The sequence below is a fragment of the Saccostrea cucullata genome, unplaced genomic scaffold (assembly GCF_032062105.1).
Source record: "Saccostrea cucullata isolate Sc308-1 unplaced genomic scaffold, CSIRO_AGI_Scuc_v1 ctg286, whole genome shotgun sequence".
In the NCBI taxonomy this organism is placed as follows: Eukaryota; Metazoa; Mollusca; class Bivalvia; order Ostreida; family Ostreidae; genus Saccostrea; species Saccostrea cuccullata.
The window spans coordinates 53,571-76,685 of NW_026929666.1; the positions used below are offsets into that span (position 1 = coordinate 53,571).

Genomic DNA, 23,115 nt, shown 5'->3' on the forward strand with positions numbered 1-23,115 from the left:
CTTAAGCATTTAAAAAAAAAATTAATGGAAATTTAAAAACACACTTACGCTTTACAGATCCCTAAACCCGATTCCACAGAAATACTTCTAAATGAAAAGAATGTTAAGAAAAACGCTATAAACAAAACAATACTACCAATCTTCATGGTCTATCGTGTATCAATTTGTCTGTGCTGTTCAATCAGGAAGCAATAAAAAATATATTTAATGGTATAATTTTTTTTTGCTAAATATGTGTGGTTCATGTCACGAGTATTTTACATGTAATTATCAATGTAAACATCAATTCAAAAGCATTTGATATTTCAGCACATCATAGGTTATGATTGACACCAGGATTTTTTTTCCCAAATGTCAGTTATTTGAACAAAATAGTTTTCTGTAAATCAAACCAGTGTCGTACAGAGCTCATTTACGGAAAGAGATACAACATCATTAACAAATCTATAACTTAAAAGTTTCCAAATCACATATTTATATATGGAAATATATTTCAAATACTATAATTCTAGTTCTACTTGCCTAATAAAAGCTCGTTAATTTTATTAACTATTGCTCACTAAATATATATATGTTTATATACGTTTATTCATGGAAATTCAAGAGGTGGAAAACACAAACGTACGTCGTCGTTTCAATATACAATAAAATCCATATTTTTTGTAAAATGCAAAAATATAACCAGAAAAAAATGTATTTCATACCATTTTTTAATTCCTTATTTAAGGTAGGACAAAACAACCGCGGATTCTATTTTAACCAATTTCTTAAAAAGTCCCGGAGAAAAAAAAATAAAATTACTATATTGACAAAAATGAATTATCCAAGTAAGAAAAATAATAAGTTTTGACATGTTTGCATCATATTTTGTGAAAAAATCAGAGAATATATTGGTCACTTGGGGACTTACATTTTGCAATGAGTTTATGCTATCTAAGTGCTATAAACAAGCATGTAACAGTCTGTTATAAAATGCAGTGTAACTTTTGTTCCATAAAGAGTTTAATGGACATTGAGAATGAATACTGTTCGTTATTTCCATATCCTTCTTCCATAAAGAGTAGAGGGCATATTTGGACACATATATAAGGAGTATCCATTCTTTACGTACCACAAAGGTCAAGGTCATATCGAAAAGGTCAAATATTGTGACGTCATCTACTGAATCTTTCAGTTTTTTTTGCCATTGAAATTTTTTAATCGCTAAAATATCTTAAACCACTGTTTCAATTTTCTTTAACTTTAAACATTTTTTTCTAGGACCCATTTGAATCATTCTGTTGATTTTTTGTAAAAATTGAATATAATACATTTTCTCTTAAGAAAACTTAAACTGTCGGATATTTACATGTAAATTTTCAATTCTGACGATATGTATGGTCTATTTTTACTTAATATTTTACTCAAATTTTCCAGTATTAATTTGATTTACTGATTTAAAGTAACAAAAAGGTTATCTTAATTGAAAGTATGACACAGATTTGCAATAGGTCAATTGATAATTCTAAAATAAGGTTCATTCTCAAGTAGAATGTCTGATTTCACAATCTTCTTACAGGGGTCTGATAGGCCATGTTTCAGCCTATGTGGGCAAAAAATTGTGTGGTTGAATTTCTTTCATATTATATATAAAGAGAGATTTTGTATCCTAGAACAAAATATATAAGTTTCAGAAAAATTTAACTTGAGGAAAAATTTGGCCTATCTATTGTGTCCTATCTTAATTATCATAGTTCAAAAGCCATTGCTAATGTATCAGTAAAGTAAAATAAACAGAAACTCTTACGCTTTGTATAAATATTTATATTGGTCAAACGTCTGAATCAAATTATTCAACCTCTTTATGTCGCCCTCCTGGCGCAGTGGTTCGAAAGTCTGTTCTAGAGTCGCGAGGTAAGGATTAGATTCTTACGTTGCGGGTTCGAATCCCCTGTGGGACGTGAAGACCCGTCCTTCGGATGAGACCATATTAGCTGAGGTCCCATGTCGCAGTAGGTTTTGGCATAAAAAAGATCCTTCCCTGCTCAATGCCCCTGAATGCCGAGTATAGGACAAAAATTTGCAACTTTCCACCGGCAAGTAGTGGCGTCTCCATATGAGTTAAAAATTCTTGAGAAGGACGTTAAACAGTATACAATCAATCAATCAACCTCTTTTGAGGCAATTTATTTTATTTTCATTACTCCCTTTTTACTTATCAATTACTTGAAAATGAGGAACACCTTGATTCCCTTTCTTAATTCTCAGTTCCCTTACTTATGCAGCCCCATACAAACAAATACTATTAGAATTTAATCAGAGTATTCAGATGATTTCTGGTTGATTTCTGCCATGCAAATGATAGGGTACTCAACTCATTTGCATATATATTTTCTTTGCAGTTGATCGTTAGTTGAATACTCCTCTATTTTCTTTGTAGTTGACCGTTAGTTGAATACTCCTCTATTTTCTTTGCAGTTGACCGTTATTTCAATACTCTTCTAATTCCTTTACAAATGACTGTTAGTTGAATGCTCCTACATTTTCCTAACAGTTGACTGTTAGTTGAATACACTCTATTTTTTTGGCAGTTGACCATTAGTTGAACGGTCCTCTATTTAGTTTATAGTTGACTATTGTTGAATAATCCATTATTCATAGCACATTTGTTGAATACATTTAACAAAATTAAGGGAGATTTGAAATCTTAGACAAGCAGTGTTCTTAAAAATTAACCTTTTATGTCTCTGAGTATGAAGAGTCACAACAATGGAGTTTCTAAAATGACATACATCTAAATACGTAATAAATAAATTGAGCTCGCACACCCTCACAAATTGTTTCATGTTTCTTTTTTGTGCAGAAAAAGTATGAATTTAGTCTATAGCAATGGCATATTTTTACCCACACATAAAGAAACGCAACAAAAGACTTAATTCATGAATTCTTTTAATATTTTTAAAATGTTCCCAATTATAATTGGGACCCATACTTGCTACTGTTTTTGTCTATTAATATCTGTTTAAAAATAACAAAAGTACGAAAAATCTTTATATTTTATACGTACAGATATTGCACAGTCATTCATGAATACAATAATGTTTCAATTCAAAATTCCCCAACTTCTAATAAAACACACTGATTCAAATTTAAATTGTTATAATTATGGTATTGAAATCCCTACCTATAATAGTATAATTTCAAACCCAACATAAATAGTAACAGAGATTTTCTAACACTGAGTGGTCAACAATGATCAAATCTACAAGATCTCACCAAGTCAGATTGTTCAACTATGGTAAACTTTTTTTGCATGACATGAAACTAATTAAAGTAATTTTCTGATGAAAAAACCCCTTCAAATGAAAATTTTAAAGGGTGTCCTAAGACCCCTTGCCTCTCTGAATACAGTTAATATCCCTAGCTACGCCATTATTACTCGCTTACAATTCTCTAATGTAAATACTTACTTTTACCTCGTAACATATATCATCCGTGGGCTGTAACGATCAAAATATTTTCCTTTTAATTAGATATAGAAACGTTGATTTACTTCATCGGAAATATTCACATGAATATATATTTGCCTAGACTTCAAATAAGATTTTTAGAGTCATTTACAATTTAAATATGACTAGCGATCAAGGTGAAATTATTTTGTATATCAAATTTTAATGTGACGTTGTTACGAGAAACATAAGTTTTCATAGATAAATCCAAATTCAGTGTTGTACAGAGAAAAACACATGTATAAAGATTAACGAAGGTTCATTAAATAGAATAAATAAATAAATAAGTTACGATGAACAATTTTAAGACATGCAGGTGATGGTGGATACATACTCGCAGTTGATATGTATCTCAGTCTAACACTGCTCTGGTCATTTGCCAAAGTCACGGAGGTCCGTCAATCAACAGACGTACAGGCGTTGTCCAGAACGGCAAGACACACGCGCTAATTCGGAAACAACCCGGCGTCAAATGTAATATAATAATAGCATAATATTGCACGATATTAAAGTTCATATAATTTATACGTGACTAGATACATTGTAATATTTAACAATGATTTAATAATACATAACGACACTAAAAATCCTCCAACATTACATGCCATATTCCCGAAAAAAAAAGTTATGAAAACTTAAGACATTTCTAAATGCTCTTTTAGAGTAGTTGCATATCTAAAGTGTACTAAAATCACCCTTGCATATTACATATTGCATGCGTGCTTCAAAATTATACAAATCTTCAGTGATCCTTTATAATCAAAGTAATTAGTAATATATGTACTACGTACGAGGGGTGTTAGAAAAATTCGCGGACAAGTTCTATTGTGAGCGTGCTATTTCCACGAAACCGGTCAAACTTTCCAGATAAAATCTTTACCTTTTTTCCAAGAAATATACAAGAATTTGGTCCTCTCCGGTGATTATTGAAAAATATACAGCATTTTTATTTTGATAAAACTTGCTTCATGGAGCATGCTACATTTTGGCACGTTTACATCACAAAGACTCTTTATTAAAATTAAAAATTGCACAATTATAGCGCAAAGAGATTTATGATATTTTGCCTGCAGCTAAAGTATGCAGGAAACGTCACTGGGAGAAATTTTGAACTAAATTGGATGGTATCTGACTGTTTTATAGCCGTTTATAAATGATCAACGCGTAAAAGGACAGCCAAAAATCGGAACGTCACTGAGCGTCATGGAGCACTGCACTACGTAAAAATTATGTGTGTAGACAGAAAAATGTCTAAAAAGAGATTAGAATGTTTAAGATGCTGCCGGGAATTTCCTACACATACAAAGAACAAGTTTTCAAATGGTTATAGCTTCATAAGAATGGAAGGAGGGACATTTTGAATGATTACTGTAGATCACTAAATTTTAGCGACAGCTTTTTTTCACGAGATAGTCATTGACTCTTGATTAGCGAGACAAAATTTTCGCGAATTGTGGTTATTGCTCTATATATTCTTAAGGAATACTATTATACGCGAGAATTAAATTTTCGCGAGCACACTGTCTCGCGTAATTACGCGAAAATAAAGTTCGCGCGAATAAAAAGTGATTTACAGTAACTTCATCGATACTTCAATACCCCCTTATCACGTGGACGTTGCGTTGCGCCTATATGGTTTTGCATAGTTTCCATACCTGATCGATTAACTGCATAGACTTTTTTTTTTTTTTAAATTAAGATCTCAATAATATACGAATCAGTACAAAAGACATTATAGCAGAAAAGTAGCATGTCTTGATATAGATATTCAATTTTAAAGTAGAAAAAAAGATAAGAAAAATCTAAGAGATGAAAGATTTATAACTATTACTGCCACAAAACTTAACGGGTTGAAATCTGGTTGTCACGTCGCTTACGTCAAGTGATTGCTCCGTGAATCCCATGACCCCAGAGTAAAAATAGTTGTAAAATTTCAAGATTTTATTATATGGACCTGATTTTTTATATAACAATAAACAAAATGTAGGAATTCATTCAGACATAGTTCATACTTCACAGTACACAATAGATTTTTCGTAATTCAATGTGTCCGCGAACTTTTCTAACAACCCTCGTATACTACTCAGATGATTTTTTGGAATGTAACTTTGTAAGTCTTTGCTTTAAATCAAAGACATCTAGCAGCTAACGCACTTAAATGCTTGTGTTTCAAATTCCATACAAAAAATGACCTGCTTCTAGTCGTCGATTAGCAGTTAACTGGTCGTCAACTGAATGCTCTACGAGTGAGTTGAATGCTTCTCTAAAAATCTGTCCACTGTTTTGCAAAAACAGAACGTCAGTTGACTGCTTTGTCGATTTTACCATTAGTTGAATGCTAATACTTCAACAATTTCATGTTGAACACTCTGACTTAATGATTTTTAAAAAGTTTACAATAGTTGACAATTCAGTGTTAGAAAATCCCTCTCATTTATTTTTGGTTCTAAAATGACGTTATAATACATCAGGTTTGCAGTTTTTTAAATCTTGTACATTGATAAATTTGTGTAAAGAAAACAATAGGAGTAATCAAATTATAATTATAATTAACTTAAGGTAAAACATATGTCGTAAAAGTCTCTGTCACAAGATTTGCAAACTTTTCATAACGATAAATTAGCACTCGCTTATTACTCAGTTAAAAGCACATGTCATGTTTCCTTGTTATTAATTGTAGTGCATTCTGTAAAACTTGGAATGGTTATTAAAAACTCCGATTATACATTTTCAGTCATTTTTAGGAGTGCTTGTCATAAAGAGAATGTGAAAAATCTCAAAAATACGTATTTAAACATCATCGTTCGTCTACTTTATAAACTGAACAGTATTAAACAGTATTTCTCAAAAATATCCTTTTTTATTCAATTGAAATAAAAGATGAGTCCACATTTAAAAAAAAATAAGCAAATGAACTTTATTATTTTTAGTCAATTTTCCACCCTATATTTTTTAACATTTTTCAGAAGGCTTTGTCAGAATGTTTTCAATCTTACATATGATGAAGAACATACCCAAATAATTAAAAAAGTGATTAAAGTATTTACCTTTTCCCTAAAACTAACGAGAAATAGGTTATTTACGAATGCTACTTTTGTTGACCTTTTTGCACTTACACAGGATTTAATTATGAAATGACTGTTAAGGATCACTTTCAGATTAACAGTGGGAATGTTTATTTAAAAAATTGTATTTTTCTAATTAAAAAGATTATATCAGATAGAAAATTTGTACTCAAACACCAACCATTAAAAATAATGAATACATAATTAACTAATAACTATGAAAAGGAATGCACATCATTTCATGATAGACATAAAAAATCATACATATATGACTTAAGACACACTTATCAAGGTATTATACTCTTAAGTTAAGATTGTTGCATTCCCTCAAAATAGTAGCATACCATTCACAAGTTATCACAATGTAATTTCATTACATGAGAAAGTCTTGGATATTTTCCACTTTAGGTCAAGATCTAGTAAACGAAAAGTGCCTACAGGTTTCTCGAATTTGAGAAATGTTTTCAGTCATTTAGCTTTATAATCAAAATATATAAATTGATTACAGGTATTAAGAGTATTTTGGTATGATTTTAATTTTGTTCCTTGAATTTCAAATTGATTTATTTTCTACAATTTCTATTGAAGCTGTAAAGTACTGGAAAAAGTAATATTACATTATGACGTCTTTTAAAATGGATCTAGCACAGGCTTATCACATGATATCATACGACGTAGATTCTACGTTAAGAAACAGAGAAGTTTATAACTAATGGTCAGTTGCTAAGAAAATTCAACAATGGCCAACTATATGCACATGAGTTTATCGCTCCCTCATTTGCACGCCAAAAATTTAATTTACGGTCAATTTATGGTCGTCAGTTGATCATCAAGGAATGTCTAGTGAATGCTTTGATTGAATTCCACTTCCAGATTCCACTTCCAATTCCAGATTTTTTTTTGTATGAGTTGAGTTATAAAAAGACAAAGATAAAGACTATATGATTAGGAGAAATCACATTGTACAACAGAGGAAAATATATCATTCTTTTCTTTTCATCTTAAGAATTTGATTAGACAGAACTTTGAGAAATAGTTGTTGATCATTCGGAACTACTGTTCCTTTGATTTTGTCAGCTGTTGGAACAGCCAAGTCATACACGTTGTTTTTCGAAGTTGATTCTTTCATATTTTTATGATCTTGATGACTTAATGTGTCTTGTATGTTTTCTGTGTGATTATGAACTCTTTCTTCCGAATTAGCCAAGTTTATTTGTTTTTCTACGTAAGTGTCTCTTTCACTATATGGGGGACTTTTGGCGTTTTGAAAGGTATTTCCTACGTCAATTAAAGATGCTGAATGTAGGTCGGATGGTCTTAGATACAGCAAAGAGGTTCCACTACAAGATCCTGAAACTGGTGAATTTTCATTAAGTGAATAGCATCTATCTGATGTAGAACTTCTTGAATAATAGCTATCAATGCAATAGTCTGATGTTTGCATGGTATGTTTTAGAAGCATGTCTTTCTCCATTTTACAACATCCGTATACGTGTGCTTTTCTTTCTGTAGCGAAGCTGGATTCACTTGTACAAGAATATGCGGTACCAATGTCAAGGAGTTTCTTATTTCTGTCTTGAATTTCTGTGTTGTTCTCTACATTAGATTTTCTAAATGACGGATCTGAAACAAAATTGATCATGTAATATACATAAACACATGATAAATTACATGTAAGAACAGCTGAAGTCGGTATCGTCCTACAGTACTGAAAAAATTATATTTAAACACTCACCGATGGAATCTGAAACATTTTGATGAAAATGTTGCAACCTGTGATTAGAAAAGGGTGAAGATACAAAATTTTAAGAGATTGTTTACTTTATTAACTAAAAAATAGCATTTATATCTTTGTGTAAGTTAATTAATATACTGTAGATTCCTAATTAAACGCGATGAATTAATTTCCGCGTAATTTCGCGAGAAGCATCACTTGCTAAAAATATTACTCGTTTTTATTTTTATATTGCTGAAATCTATGTAAAATCTATTGATCAACCGTCCATTCGCTAATTATAATTCTCGCGATTTGACGTTTAAGGTCCAGTTCGCGATAAAAAGTATTCGCGAAAAATAAGGAATCTACAGTATATAGTGAATTGCATTTAAAATGTACCGCACGTACTTTCTAGCAAAGGTGTAGCTTATTCCAACCACTGTGAGAACAGCAAGGAGAACGCCAAATGACATAAGAGCAAATTGAAAGAATTTGCTTTTCTTGTTTATCTCATCAACTATAAAAATTCCCCAAAAATAAATGTAAACATACTTATTTTGGTTTAATTATTCAAATTGATAAAGTCAATATGCACATTCAGCAATTAAAAAAAAGAGTTAACATGTTTATCATGTTTATATTCATTATTTAATCTTAAAGAATGTTTCAAATTCATGTCTGAATAATATTAAATAATATTTTTTCATTTAGTTTCAAAGAATTAGTTCGTTCAATTAAGGTAGGACAAAACACCCATGGATTCTATTTTAACCCATTTCTTAAAAAGCACTAGAGGAAAAAAGATTTATATTACTATATTGACAACAATGAATGATTTCTGAAAGAAAAATAATAAGTTTTGGCATATTTGCGCTATATTTTGTGAAAAAATCAGAGAATCCTAATATTGGTCACTTGGGAGCCTACATTTTGGAATGTGTTTACGCTATATATCTAAGTGCAATAAACAAGCATGTAACAGTCTGTTATAAAATGCAGTGCAACTTTTGTTCTATAAATAGTAGAGGGGGGATATTTGGACACATAAATACGGAGTCCCTATTCTTTATGTACTACAAAGGTCAGGGTCATATCTAGAGGTCAAAGGTCAAATATTGTGACGTCATCCACTGAATCTTTCAATTTTTTTGCCATTGAATTTTTTTTAATCGCCAAAATATCTGCAACCACCGGTTCAATTTTCTTTACTTTTACACATTTTATTCTAGGACCCATTTGAATCATTCTGTTGATTTTTTGTAAAAATTGAATTATACATTTTCTCTTAAGAAAACTTAAACTGTCGGATATTTACATGTGAATTTTCAGTTTCTGAAACAATGTATGTACTATTTTACTTCATATTTTACTCAAATTTTCCATTATCAATGTGAATTACTGATTTAAAGTAACAAAAAGGTTAACTTTATTAAAAGTATTACACAAATTTGCAATAGATAAATAGAAAATTCTTAAATAAGGCTCATTCTCAAGTCGAATGTCTGATTTCACAATCTTCTTACAGGGGTCTGATAGGCCATGTTTCAGACTATGTGGGCAAAAATTGTGCGGTTGAATTTCTTTCATATCATATATAAAGTGAGATTTTGTATCCAAGAACAAAATATCAAAGTTTCAGAAAAATTGAATTTGAGGAAAATTTTGACCTATCTATTTGGTCCTACCTTAAATAACAGTTACATGTATCATACGACACACATGCAACACTACATACTTTTGCATCTAAACATTGAATGAACCGGGGCAGGGTAAATACCAAACTAGAACATGACAACTACCTGGTAAATTCAAAATTTAGAACAAGACATAGGTATGAATAAGTATATTGCATACTTATACATCCTTTTTCTGCGTCACATGTTTCATCAGAGGCACAGTTACATATCTCCAAACAAAGTCTTCCATAATAATTTATCGGACATTTCTTCGAGCAATTGTTCTGATAGCTCCCCGAAGGACATTCTTACAAAGAAAGGAAATAATGCAATGTTAAAAATTGTTGGGATGGTTTTTTCTTATATTTTGCAATCAGCTTGCATCTATCCTTTTATATTGACTACATGTACATGTAAAAATTCGTCGTCTGCGTGGCATAGTGATTTGATCATTTGCTCTTGAGTCGCAGGTCGCCCGCGTGGCCGCAGTGGTAAGAGCCTGCTTTAGAGTCGCGAAGTAAGGAGTTCATCCTTAATTACGTCGTGAATTCGAATCCCACTTTTGGATGTTGACACCGGTTTTTCGGATGAGACCGTAAAAACGAGCCCCTTGTCGCAGTAGGTGACAGCATTAAAAAGATCCCTCCTCGCTCAATGGCCTGAGTGCCGAGTATAGGACTAAATTTGCAGCTCTACACCGGCAAGTGGTGTTGTCTTAATATGAGTCGAAAGATTCTCGAGAGGGACGTTAAAAAACGCTCAATCAATCTAAAGTCGCAGAGTTCATACTTAGTCAAGAGTCTAAATCAAACTGCGAGACGTGGGAATCGGTCTTTCGGATTAGAACCTATAAAACTATATTCCATGTTGCAGTAGGTCATGGCATTCAAAATCATTCACTACTCAATGGCTCTAAATGTCGAATACAGGTCTAGATTTGCTGTCGTTCACTGGGAAAACTGCTGCTTAATGTAAATGAAAAAATCTCCAATAGGACTTTAGTGAAACAAATCATTCACGGATGGATAGGTGCATATTGCTTTTAATATTCTATTTCTTAATAATACTTTTTTAAACTTTTGAATAAACTTCTAGAAGATAGTCATGTTAATAAAGTGAGATATCCATCATAAATACGCATCCACTTGAACAGGTTTCCTTATTGTGTCAAACCCTGACTACTATTTAGGCATAGTGCACGCAAAACACAACACTATTATATAATTAGTCCACTACCGGTGAAACCGGATGAAACTATAGGTTTTTCTCCCTGTCTGTCTGTACCTCTGTATGTCTGTCAGTCTATCCCACTTGGTTTACCGCACTATTTATTCAAACATTCACATAATCTGTATTAAAGATATGAGTGGATTCGGAATACTAGTAAACAAAATATTTATTGACAAATTACAAAGTGTATTTCAAGACGAAAACACACACAAGTTATACACAATGTGCATGCATATGTAAAACCTATGTCGTCAGATAAAAAGAAAGAAACGTATTTATTGGATCAGGAAATAAGGCAGAAATTAACACAACTTTTACCAACGATGTACCTTCTTTCATTTCATTGTATCTTCATTTTAAGTCACATGTAAAATAGTCATAATGTATAAGGAAGAAACCTTAACTTGCATACTTTCTTTTACATTGATCACAATACATATATGGCATTTAAGAACCAATGATAATCAAAGGCGTTTTTTTTTCCTTAAGATTATTACGTGATTTATATTTGACATTGCATTAAGGGTCAATGGAAGTAAATAACATTTGGAACGAAATGCATTAAAGAAATTATGAATATATTTCTTTCTGTTCTGTTGATTGGTAGTCTCTGTACTTTTTCACATTCAGACGCCTTAAAGTAAAAGTTTATGTATTATATAATATTGACAGGGAAGAAAATAAACAATAAATGCAAACAAAACCATTTCCTTGTCTTTTTGTTTTTAGACTTCGTGTCCTTGAAAGCTAGAAAAATAAGTACAAATGAATAAAATAAATGTAGAAAAAGGTATGATAAATGAAGAGGTACCTAATTTAAAAAATCGATGTTCTTGAAAGTGATACTTTTTAAGTAGCATTTTGCTAGACGTGTTGTATGTTAAGAAACATTCAATGAACAGATCTAGACTTACTTGTAAGACACAATATAATTTTTAAACGCTTTATACTATTCTCTTATAAATCTAATGAATGAATTCAGTTGAAGAAAATATATGGTATTTTAATACCTGTCTGATTATTAACAAATAAATGAAAAAACATGAATAAGTACATATGCATTATTCTGGTTTATTTTTTGGTCCGTCGATGACTTAACTTTAAATATGTGCTGTATTGCTTCTATACATTGCAACAAATAAAGGAAATATATTTATCATTAGTGGCTAAAACTTGTTATAAAGTAATTCTTTTTACAGACTGTACTCATTCAGCAAACATTGAACTTCTCAGTATTTTCACTAGAGAGAGGACTAAAATAGGTGACGCCTGCTTGCCAATATCCCATTTACTTTTTTGTTAATAAAATTATGTATAAATTCAATTCATTTTAACAATTTGCAGCTATGTCCATTTAGCAATTAGCGTAAACTGCATCATTCTGAAGATATTCGGCTAAAACATCATGGCAAAACTGGTATTCATCCTACAATAGAGTTAAAAGAAATGAAATCAAACTAGCACAAATAAGATAATAATTGGCAATAAATTTCTAATTCGGGCCTACTTTTATTTCATTTATAATTTGGCTTCACAATCTCTTATCTTGTTTTTCGTACCAATGTTGAGATAAATTCCGGTCGTCGAATTTGAAGCAAACGTGTATTGGTAAACATATCAAATTCGTTGTCAAGGGATATTTGCTCCAGACAGTTGTAAACAACACAGAATGGCCCGCAGCGTTTGGCACCGTCACTGAAGGAAAAGGAATTGTTTGATTTTTAATTTGTGCAAAGAGTGTCAATTTTAATTTTTATCTATTTAATAAAGAAATGATATATCAAAATATAATTCCTATAATTGGACAAGATCAAAACTTTGTTTTTTTTTTGTTTATAGATGAAACTTCTTCATTGTATTTCATTACATAATCATAAGCCAAATTCATATCCTATCTTTACTTGGACAAAATCAGAATTCTGCTTCCAGTCAGGCTTTTTTCAATTTTTGTTTCTTTTATCGCGTCAAGTAACGCCCTGCGATCTAAAGGCAAGCCTTCTTTCCACGCCCTGCATTCACCTACAGCCAATCTTCTTATACTACCACAACCCTGAAAACAACACACATTCACTTATTTGTAAAATTGTTTTTTCTGTGCACTAGTATCTGATTTTGTATTACAGCTTGTCAGTGACATTTTGATGTTTTAACAAACCTCTCGCTTCAGTAAAATTTCTGTGGTGTTAATATTGTTGGAATTTGAAGATTCTGCAAATTTTACTGTGAACGATCCCAATGTTTTTGTCTGTTTTTTGAATGGAAACCACAGGGTAGACTGAAAATATATAGTTTAGATTCAAATGAATAAAAGAAAGGAATAGGTAAAATATGTAATTCATGTTCATATGAATAACAAAGAAGTGAGCATTTACATAGTAGCCAATACACTGTAAATTAGCATAATAAATAATAATCATATTAACCTATTCCTAAAAAACCAGAACGTAACTTTTAACAGTCAATGAATAGACATGAAAAACAGAAGTTAAAATGTCTTTACCTGATAAAGAGGAAAATTACTTTTTGTCAACTTATAACACATACCGAGGAAATATCTCTCAGGGGAGATAAGAATACAGCAAAGCGGACATCAAAGTCTGTCAGTAATCTGAGAAAGTCTTCCGTGTAATCAGGAAGCGGGTACTGAGCACTGATCAAGGCGTCATTTCTAGTAAAAGACTGAAAAATTCCAAAGTTATAATTTTATTTGTGGTATTCTGAATCAGTGTCTGTTACATTACAACTTGATTTTCTCTATTTGTTAATTAAGCAAAAGATGTGAGTTTAGTGAAATCTTGCTAAACCTTTAGAAGAACAGCATTATAATATGTTCCTCTATTTTTCACGTAGTCCAAATAACATCTGAATTCCTCAACTACAATAAAAACAATAATTGATCCCGAATTTTGCGTGTCTTAAGGTTCCCCAATCTTTATAATCATGATAGTTATTACTAAATAGCTTACAAAAATTTACACTTAAATAATACTAATCCTTGAAATTGAAACAGCGAAAAAAGAAGAAATAAACTACACGGTTTATATGTGTATTAGTATTTACCTGGTAAAATTGCTGGTGAATAATTTGCCTTGATATTAGCTTGTCCCGATTCAAAATCTTTCTGAGAATGTTCTTTTTTTAGGTTTGTCAATTCCTTTCAACAATAAATTAATTGATTTAAAACTGAAGGTTTCTAAACTGAATACATGTGATATTTTGTTCCCTTTTACAAATAGAAATAGTTAAGAATGAACCTCAAATTCTCCAGATAGTGATGGGTTGGTTTGATTTTTTCCAGAATTAGAGTAACAGGAGTGTTGCTGGTACTCTTGCAAAAATGACTCTGTAGACATGCATTTAGATTTTCCTCTGAAAGACTCACAGAGCGTCAAATAGACAATTTCATACTGATCCTGCAAGACAACATGTAAAAAAAGTAGTAAAAGATTAAAATAGTAACCTTACAGTATAAACTTATTATTGTCAATTACTTCCTTTATATTCATGATATTTTTTAGAAAAATATATCAAGAATGCAAAATTGATTCCTTAACATTTATATTGACCGTTAAAGAATATTGCATAATTCTCAAAATTATACATTGATCTCTGGCATGTAGAGAATCCTACAAATTGAAAGAAATCCCGATCAGAAAGAAACTTTCATTTCTGACCAAAAATGCTTGAATTCCTCTATGGGTATTTCACTTACACTCCCCTGTATCATGTTCATTCTGTCTTTTCTCATAATTTCCACATATTTCTGCACATTAACTTTCCCTGTCTTTTCACCTTCTCGGTATAAGGCGTCAAGTGCTATATACGTTCCCGTTCTCCCTATGCCTGCACTAGATAAAGAGATTCAAATAAAGTAACTAATTATAACGAGGAGAGAGAGAAAGAGAGAGAGATAGAGAGAGAGAGAGAGAGGAGAGATCATGCCTGCAGTGAACAAGGATGAATTTTCCTCGAACAACATCAGACACCCGCATCACGTGACGATGAAATATCACGAGACTTAGTGGATCAGGAACCCCGTGATCCGGCCATTTTGTGTAATGGAACATCATCACTGCCATGTTTTTTTTGATCTGAAGGGGGAGACAATTGTACATTTGTTTCATAAAAAATGTCTAACCCGAATATGTTCATAATATTATAGACTTAGTTAAGGGATTTTCATTCCAATTAGGGGTTAATTTTAAGAGTAGTTCTTTGAAATTATGGAAATTCATGAATATCATTCTTACATTTTTTCTACCTAGACGAAGAGTTCTTATAACATAGTCTGCATAGACAGTCTCCTTCTCGGTACAGATGGTAAACTCCCCAGTCCTTATTTGTTCGCCACTGTTGGGCCAGTATTGAGTACATTTAATCTAATAGAAGATTGTAGAAATAGTTCCGATGTATTAATCAACATAACTTTTATAAATTAATTTTTGCATGGCACAAACATTCATAGATAATCTAAAATAGAGACCTTTTCTCCCTCCTTCAGATTTGTCAAACACACAATGATATTAAGCTTTTCTTGCCAAACCATTGACCAAAAATCAGATACTGTCTTTGGTTTAGGACCTAATGATGAGAACCAAGATAGCAAAAAGACTACGCTTAAAAGCCTTAACAACTTTCTATTTCAGTCGTTTGTAATACTTTAACAATTTGGATGCCTTGTAATTTGATCTTTTTCCTCTTTTACCTTGAGTAGCAACATACGCCCGTTGTCCTTGTGTATCCTAATTCAATATACAAAATAGATACTTGTAGAAGCTAGTCAATAGAAAAAAAATATATGTATATAAAAAGAGGCTAAAAGTGAAAAAAATCAAGTTACCTCAATAAAATTTGCATTAATGTAGCTGGATTCTCTCGATACAGTTGACAGAACAACACGGGAATGATCGTCTGAAAAGAAGGATAAATGGGATTATACAAGCTATAGCATTTAGGCAGAGTTTGATACAAAGCAATACTTACAAGCATATGTTGTTTTGTAGCGGTTTTTGGGAACATTTTCAGGCTTTTTGGCTTCTAAACAAGGATAAAGTTCTCCCTTCTTTATTTCCTGAAATTAATGGAATCCTGAATAAATAAAACCTTAAACTAAAAAATGCAATGATCAAACAATTTGCGACAGAAAAAATGTTGCATATAAACGTATTTAAAAGCTATAACTGTAAACCAGACTAACAACAATGTAACATATACCATATATTCATTCTTATATCCAGCGCTTTCACATAATGTCATCTTTTCTATTATCGCATGTAAGTTCTTTATCGTTATTATTTTCTTTGTGCGTATCAATCCACCTCTTTGATCTTTTGCATTACCAAGGGGGGGCAAGGTTCAAGGTTGACTCGACAGGAATAGATGAATTGTCTTTTTCGGAAAATTCTGTAATTACATATATATCAACAGTATTATTATTTGCTTATATTTTTAGCCAAGATTCTTTCATCGGTATTTTATATGCAAATATGCTTTAAAGCATTTGTTTCAAAATTGGTAACTTCATCTGTTATGAACACAAATACCAAAATTGGTAAATATTAATTAAGTCTGCAGTGAATCAAGAAATAATTGTTACTCTGCTTTGTTGATGTAAGTTTCTTTTCTAATTTCTGAAGCATTATCCTTTCCTTTGGATTAAATGATACCTTTTCCTTTTGAGATTTGTTTCTATATCTGGAAGAAGAAATTGAAATCAACTGCAATAATATATGATTCATACATAAACTGGTAAATGGAAGTCTCGATATTTCATATAAAATCCACATGTTTAACCTATGTCTTAAACGCTTAATTAACGTTTTAATTTAACTACTCTACCGGTGAACAAATATGCTCCTCTTCGTCTGTCCGTCTGTCTGTCTAGATGTCTCTTCATTTGTCACTTTGTTTTAAATACTGGATGAAATTGAACTAATTTTGATATATGTGTGTGTGTATCTTGGTGAACTATATTTCAAGTTTGTAAGTTTGTATATATTTAGTTCCACTTCAATTATTCTTGTCGGAATAACTGCAATATCAAAGTTTAAAGACATGGCAATTATTTTTCTTCACGCGTGCAGATATTGAACTAACCTTAATGAGTTAGAGATAAAATTTGCTTTTTGTTATGCTTAAATGATATTTGAACGGAATAATGGCTTTTGAAAATGTAAATGGAAATAAGATAACCCTCTTTGTATATACATGTATACATTTTGCAAAATTATGAGATGTTGGTACATGTATCTCATTTTATCATAAACAGAATATTCTTTTAAAATAGTGATAGAATATATAGATAAATATAAATAACACTTTTTTTTTACAAAAAAAACTTACCGTAAAAATAGAATCAGTGAAACAAAAATCAAGATGAGTAAAATAGCTGCCCCAACACTTAATCCAACAGTTACAGATCTAGACTCTTCTTCCTTTTGAAAAGATTGACTTTCTACCTTTGCCACAGTCTTTATGAATCCTTTTTTCCAAAAGTTATGTTAACTATTAGTTCACACTTTTAGTAATGTAACTCAGCAATCTTTTTATAATTAATTTACAATTTATTATCCCGAGAAAAGCCTAGAGAGAAAAAAATGTAAGAAAGCTAATATAAAGAAGAAATCTTTTTGACTAAATTTAATTATTGTGGTCGGTAAAAAAAAACCCATATGATTGTATTTGAAAAACATCTCTTAAAGTGTAGAAAAGATCTGCTGATTTGAAATACAAATTAAATTTTTGAATTTCCATTATATACCTTTTTTTTATATTTCTGAAATATTTACAATTACCTTGATTGCATTTTGGAGAGTTCGTTAGTCCTTGTTTGCATATACAGGTTCCATCAACAGGATTACATATATTAGAGCAGTTCTCGGAGCAAACATTTGCACAATTTGCACCAAAATATCCATTTGAACAAGCTGACAAAATGATTCAAATATTTTTTTTATATATTCATTAGAATGGTCATTACATATCATTACCTATTAAACACATTACAAAATTCGTTATAATTATTATTTTCTGCAAGTGTGCTTATAATGTTTTTATTTGTCGAATTAAAAGAAACTGAGGCCTGAGCAATTGATGCATAAACAATTTAATATTCTCATTTTTAGAATTATTGCTATTAATCTTACTTATATTACACCAGCTTCCATTATAGCCATCTGCACATCCGTTATCACAAATTCCAGTCACGTAGTTACACGGTTCCTTGTTTAAGCAGTTTTTACTACAAGAATGCAGACAGCTTGTCCCATATTTTTCTTCAGCACACTCTTTCAGTAAAATGAAAAAAAAGTTGTTTGATTGAATTTAAATAATACTCTGTGGTGCTATGGGAATGTTATCTGTCTCTATTTTTGCCTCCTGATTTGTATTAGCTTATTCGATCAAGTCAAATGCCTTCTCTGAAATATCCAATGCTACAAACTAATGGTACAGTTTAGACGAGAGCTAGAGGTATATTCACTTATATCCAAAAATGTTTTACTTGGTAAAAACGGATGGAGTTCTAAAACGAGATACCGTTTAAATGGTAACGCTAGTTTAGGATAAAGATTGCTAAAGATCTTAAGTTTAAAATTGGTGGGTTTTGGAAATGTAGGTCTAAAAATGCAGTTCACACAATTCACATGAAGCTGAAAGAAAAAAAAGATTTTTCCGTTTTTTGTGTTTATTTCAATGGTAATTTAAAAAGATTCCGGTATATTTTCAAGGCTTCTTTTAACGATGTTATACGATATAACATAATTTGAGGTGGTTTATGCTTTATTTATCCCGAAGCGGTAAACTTTCTCAAGTTATGTTATATCAAATACCATAGATTCGAATAATTTTCATTCCTTATACTTTATTTTCAGTGTAGACAATTGTAAGTCAATTTTCCTCCAAAAATAGCTTCAACTGAGCATATATCTTAATAGTAAAGTCAAGCTGAGTAATACGTTTTTGACGTTACTCATTGTGACCAAGGTAATCATTGTTATACAATATTAAATAAATCTTTTATCCAATCGAATAAAGTTTTACAACTAAAATTAACTAAGCCTAGATAAAAAATTAATTGCATTTTGCCATCTCCAAGCCTGGGATAATTTCATAATTTAGAGTTGTTTGGGGTTCTACACGTAAGTGTAGACATAAAAATATCAAAGTAAAGATTTTTTTCTTTGTGTTAATAATGACAGTTTTGGAAAAAAAATATTACCATTGTCGCAACGTTCTCCCTCGTATCCGGGTTTACAACCTCGAGCACATTTCCCTGTTGTTATAATGCAGGCTTCTTCATGAAGACAATTTCCACTACAATTATATTTACAGTCCGAACCAAATGTTCCAGAGGTACAGCCTGAAATTGTAAACTCAAAATTTAAAGCTTAAAACATTATCTATACGCTTGTTACATTGAAATCTATAGTTTTTATATCATTTTTTTTTTTGATAAACAATTCTTACTTGCATTGCAATATTCGCCCTTCCACCCGTCAGTGCAGCCGTACGTACAAAACCCGTTAGTAGAATTACAAGGCGAGTTATTTTTGCAATGTCCAGAGCAGAATAAAGAACAATCAGGACCATACCTTCCGGACAGACATGCTGAATAAAAGTAAATGTGTAAATCTATCTCATTTAAATAATCAGTATCATTAAATAAACAAAAAATTGCTGTGTAAATATTTTCAACGTTTTCATTCATGTTCGAATTGTTTTGCAAAATGTTTCCAATTCTTAATTTGAAACATAGTTCTTATTCACAACATGAATGAATATCATCCTTTTTTACGTTTTTAATGAAATAATATTTTGCAAAATAATCTACAATGTTTTTATGTATGTGGTATTCAATGTAATCAATAACGAAAAAGAATTTACGTTGGTTGCATTGAAAGCCAGTCCAGCCATTAGCACATCCAAGACATGTCCCGTTATGTACAAAACATTGGTTACTTTTACAATGCTTAGGACATGGAAGATTACAATTAGCATCGTATTTACCTCTGTGACAACCTGTAATATGTAAAATTGTTTTAATGAAATGTGAAGTTAAAGGCAAACAATTAAAACCTTTATTATACTGTCGTGATCTGATATAGCGAATTCATTTCCAATTATTTATTCATTAGAAAATATTAGTCCAACAGGTAGTTTGCTGAATTTCTCTAAAGTGAACTTATCAAAATTCAAAATTCTCACTTTGATTACCTTTAGAAATAAATGTAGAAGTGAAAATTTTACTATAGTACTTTTTTTTTATTAAAGAACCCCTCATTTTGTTTCATTTTATGAGATTACTGTGAAATCACTAATTTCCGTGGGTTTTTATTCATATCTACCAAAAGTAAAATGTCATATACATGACTACTAAAAAAATATTCATCCACGAAATCAAATCTTCACGAACCCGTAGATTTCATGAAATCACTAACATTTGACCCCACGAAAATAGGCGATTTCATAGTATCCTCGGAAAAAATGAAATTTTATGTAACAAAAAGTTGTTATGGTCTTAAAACTCGAGATCATTTTTTAGAGCTTTACTATTTTTTCCCATGTAGTTTTGTACATTTATTTGTAAAACAGCAAAACACAGCTAGGTTAAGAAAGTTTGTAGAAAAAAGAAAGGTGATATTTTTGTACAGCATAACTTTTGAATAATGGGATTGATTGATTAATTGTATGTAGTTTACATCCCTCTCGATAATTTTTTTTAATTTACTAATATGAAGACACCAGCACTATCCGGTGGAGAGCTGCAAATTTTGTCCGATACTCTGCAGTCAAAAAAGTCCGCAACGTTATATCAGTTTGTGCTGCGAGGTCCAGATGGCTTTAATTATTACAACTCCAAATAGTGTTATAATGACAAGATAAGTTTTTTTATTTATTGATTCACATAACGATATTTATAACAGAAACCTGTATACGTATTTGAGTGTGTATGAAAATGAACATTAAAGTTGAGCACAACATTCGCCATTTTCGATATCTACGATAAAACAGTACAGGGATATACTCTTCAGATTCGTTACATCTGACTGCTTTATTCTCGCAGGTATCGGCGTGGAATGGCGACCCGTGTTCGTGCTGGTTATCTTGAATTACCTTTCTGTGTTTGTGTATTAACTGTACTAACCTGTACAACTTTAATTCTAAGTTTCTTTGAACTTCTATGATCATACTTTCCTGCATTAGAAGTATTGCGTTATTATTGTCGCTACCGAGTGCTGTGTAGCACACGTCCGTCTACATCGATGTCGACTGGTTACACTGAACAGTGAACAGTTTTGTCCTTTATATAGGGATTTGCAGATATGGCGAGAATCGGAACAAAAATGGCGGACACATTCCTTTACGAATCGCGTTCAGTCTTAATATATATTCGCCGAAATTTATTCGAACTTAATAATTTAAACGTGGCGTTACAAAGGATCTCCAGACGCTATATATTCATAGAAATGCATAGACATGTATAAGTATGGGAGTACTTAATCTAGCTGCAAACGTCACAGGACAGACTTCCTGTTGATTTTGATTGAATGTGAATATTAACGCACAATAATTTTGAATCATCTTTTGAATTTCTATTTGAAACTGGTATCGTTTTTTATTAATGCATTTTTTAAATGACAATAATCTTTAAACAGTGCTATGTATATTGACGGATGAAAATGCTGTATAATTGTTTACTAAAGAGGAATATCTTGAAAAATTAGTATACCTCAAAGTACCTTATTTAAATAATTGTTAGGGAAAAATTGAAAATTGTACCACTAAAACAGTTTTAAAAACACATTATGGAGTAAAACACATTATATGTTAAGCTTCCTACTTTCTATTAATTTCATGTTTATTCCTTAAAACTGTTTCATTGAGACATTAAGTAATGCGTAGATTCAATCGCTTCTTATCTGTATTCTCTGTTTGAATTTCTAAAACGAGGTATGTTGTTGACAAACAATTTGATGAAACAAGAATTTCAACAGTTTCGTTGTAAGTCATCATTTTTTAAAATTCTATAGTTGAAACTATGACCTTGTCAGCAAATACAATCATTAAGTCAAAAAGCTTACTGACGTTTTATATTTAAATTTTTACGTCGTTACTTACTAAATTGTTGACAATTTTCCGATCATGGCAAATAGCACATGTCGAGTTTGACCATTCGGCAAGGGATGGTCACACCTCCATGGCTCCTGATTCCACCTCTGATGTTTTACAGACCTGTGTTTGCTATGCTCCAAAATTTGATGGACTTCTAAGCTTGATCATTGTTCGTTATCTCCATATATTTCATTGCAAAGAGTAGCAGTTTTGATCTGAAGTGAGGGGATTTTTTAAAATCACATTATAAACATTACAAATATACTCTTACCTAATACAATGAAATCGCACAATTCTATGTACTTTAAGTCATTTACAAACTGCACATATTGTCCGAACGAGGGACATATATGTACCGCTGTTAGTGATGGTAAATATGTTCCATTATGTTTGAAGCACAGTTCCCCACTTTTTTTCCCCGCTGATTTTGACACATAAATTGCATATCCTGATAAACGTTCTTGTTGTCGTTTACCTTGAAACATAAATGTGAGTAAAACATTGGTAAAACAATAATGACCGTGTAAATAAAGTGTTTAAAACATCATATATGCATTTTCTTTACATACGGAGAGTCTCATCATTTGGATTATCTTTAAACACAAATTTTATGGCATATATGGCTTGGGTTTCCTTAAGGTCAACCATCCACCATTCAGTCTCATCTGGATTCTTATTCCTAGTACATGTTTTCAGGCTATTGTCAACAGCCAGTTCGGCATTGTATGGTCCATCATGGCATCCTGTGCATGGAAAAGTTGATATCTGTGAAGCAGCTTGATTTCTTGAAAGATCGTCTAAAGGAATAAAAATTTTGCATAAGGAAT

General features: G+C 31.3%; 1 protein-coding gene and 1 long non-coding RNA gene across 2 annotated transcripts; both read right to left on the reverse strand.

Moving 5' to 3' along the window:
- Positions 1–12,493: 12,493 nt before the first annotated feature.
- Positions 12,494–15,756, reverse strand: LOC134281679 (receptor-type tyrosine-protein phosphatase alpha-like). The gene is made up of 12 exons (XM_062764114.1): positions 15,660–15,756; positions 15,427–15,555; positions 15,119–15,267; positions 14,889–15,024; positions 14,431–14,589; positions 14,237–14,330; positions 13,981–14,051; positions 13,721–13,855; positions 13,332–13,451; positions 13,078–13,226; positions 12,736–12,871; positions 12,494–12,602 (listed from the first exon to the last, which is right to left on the reverse strand). Exons 1-12 carry the CDS (start codon positions 15,720–15,722, stop codon positions 12,531–12,533), a joined length of 1,413 nt encoding a protein of 470 aa, XP_062620098.1. The 5' UTR covers positions 15,723–15,756; the 3' UTR covers positions 12,494–12,530.
- Positions 15,757–15,879: 123 nt separating this feature from the next.
- Positions 15,880–16,248, reverse strand: LOC134281681 (uncharacterized). The gene is made up of 3 exons (XR_009995143.1): positions 16,160–16,248; positions 16,017–16,087; positions 15,880–15,918 (listed from the first exon to the last, which is right to left on the reverse strand). It is a non-coding gene; the product is annotated as an uncharacterized LOC134281681 (long non-coding RNA).
- Positions 16,249–23,115: the final 6,867 nt, after the last annotated feature.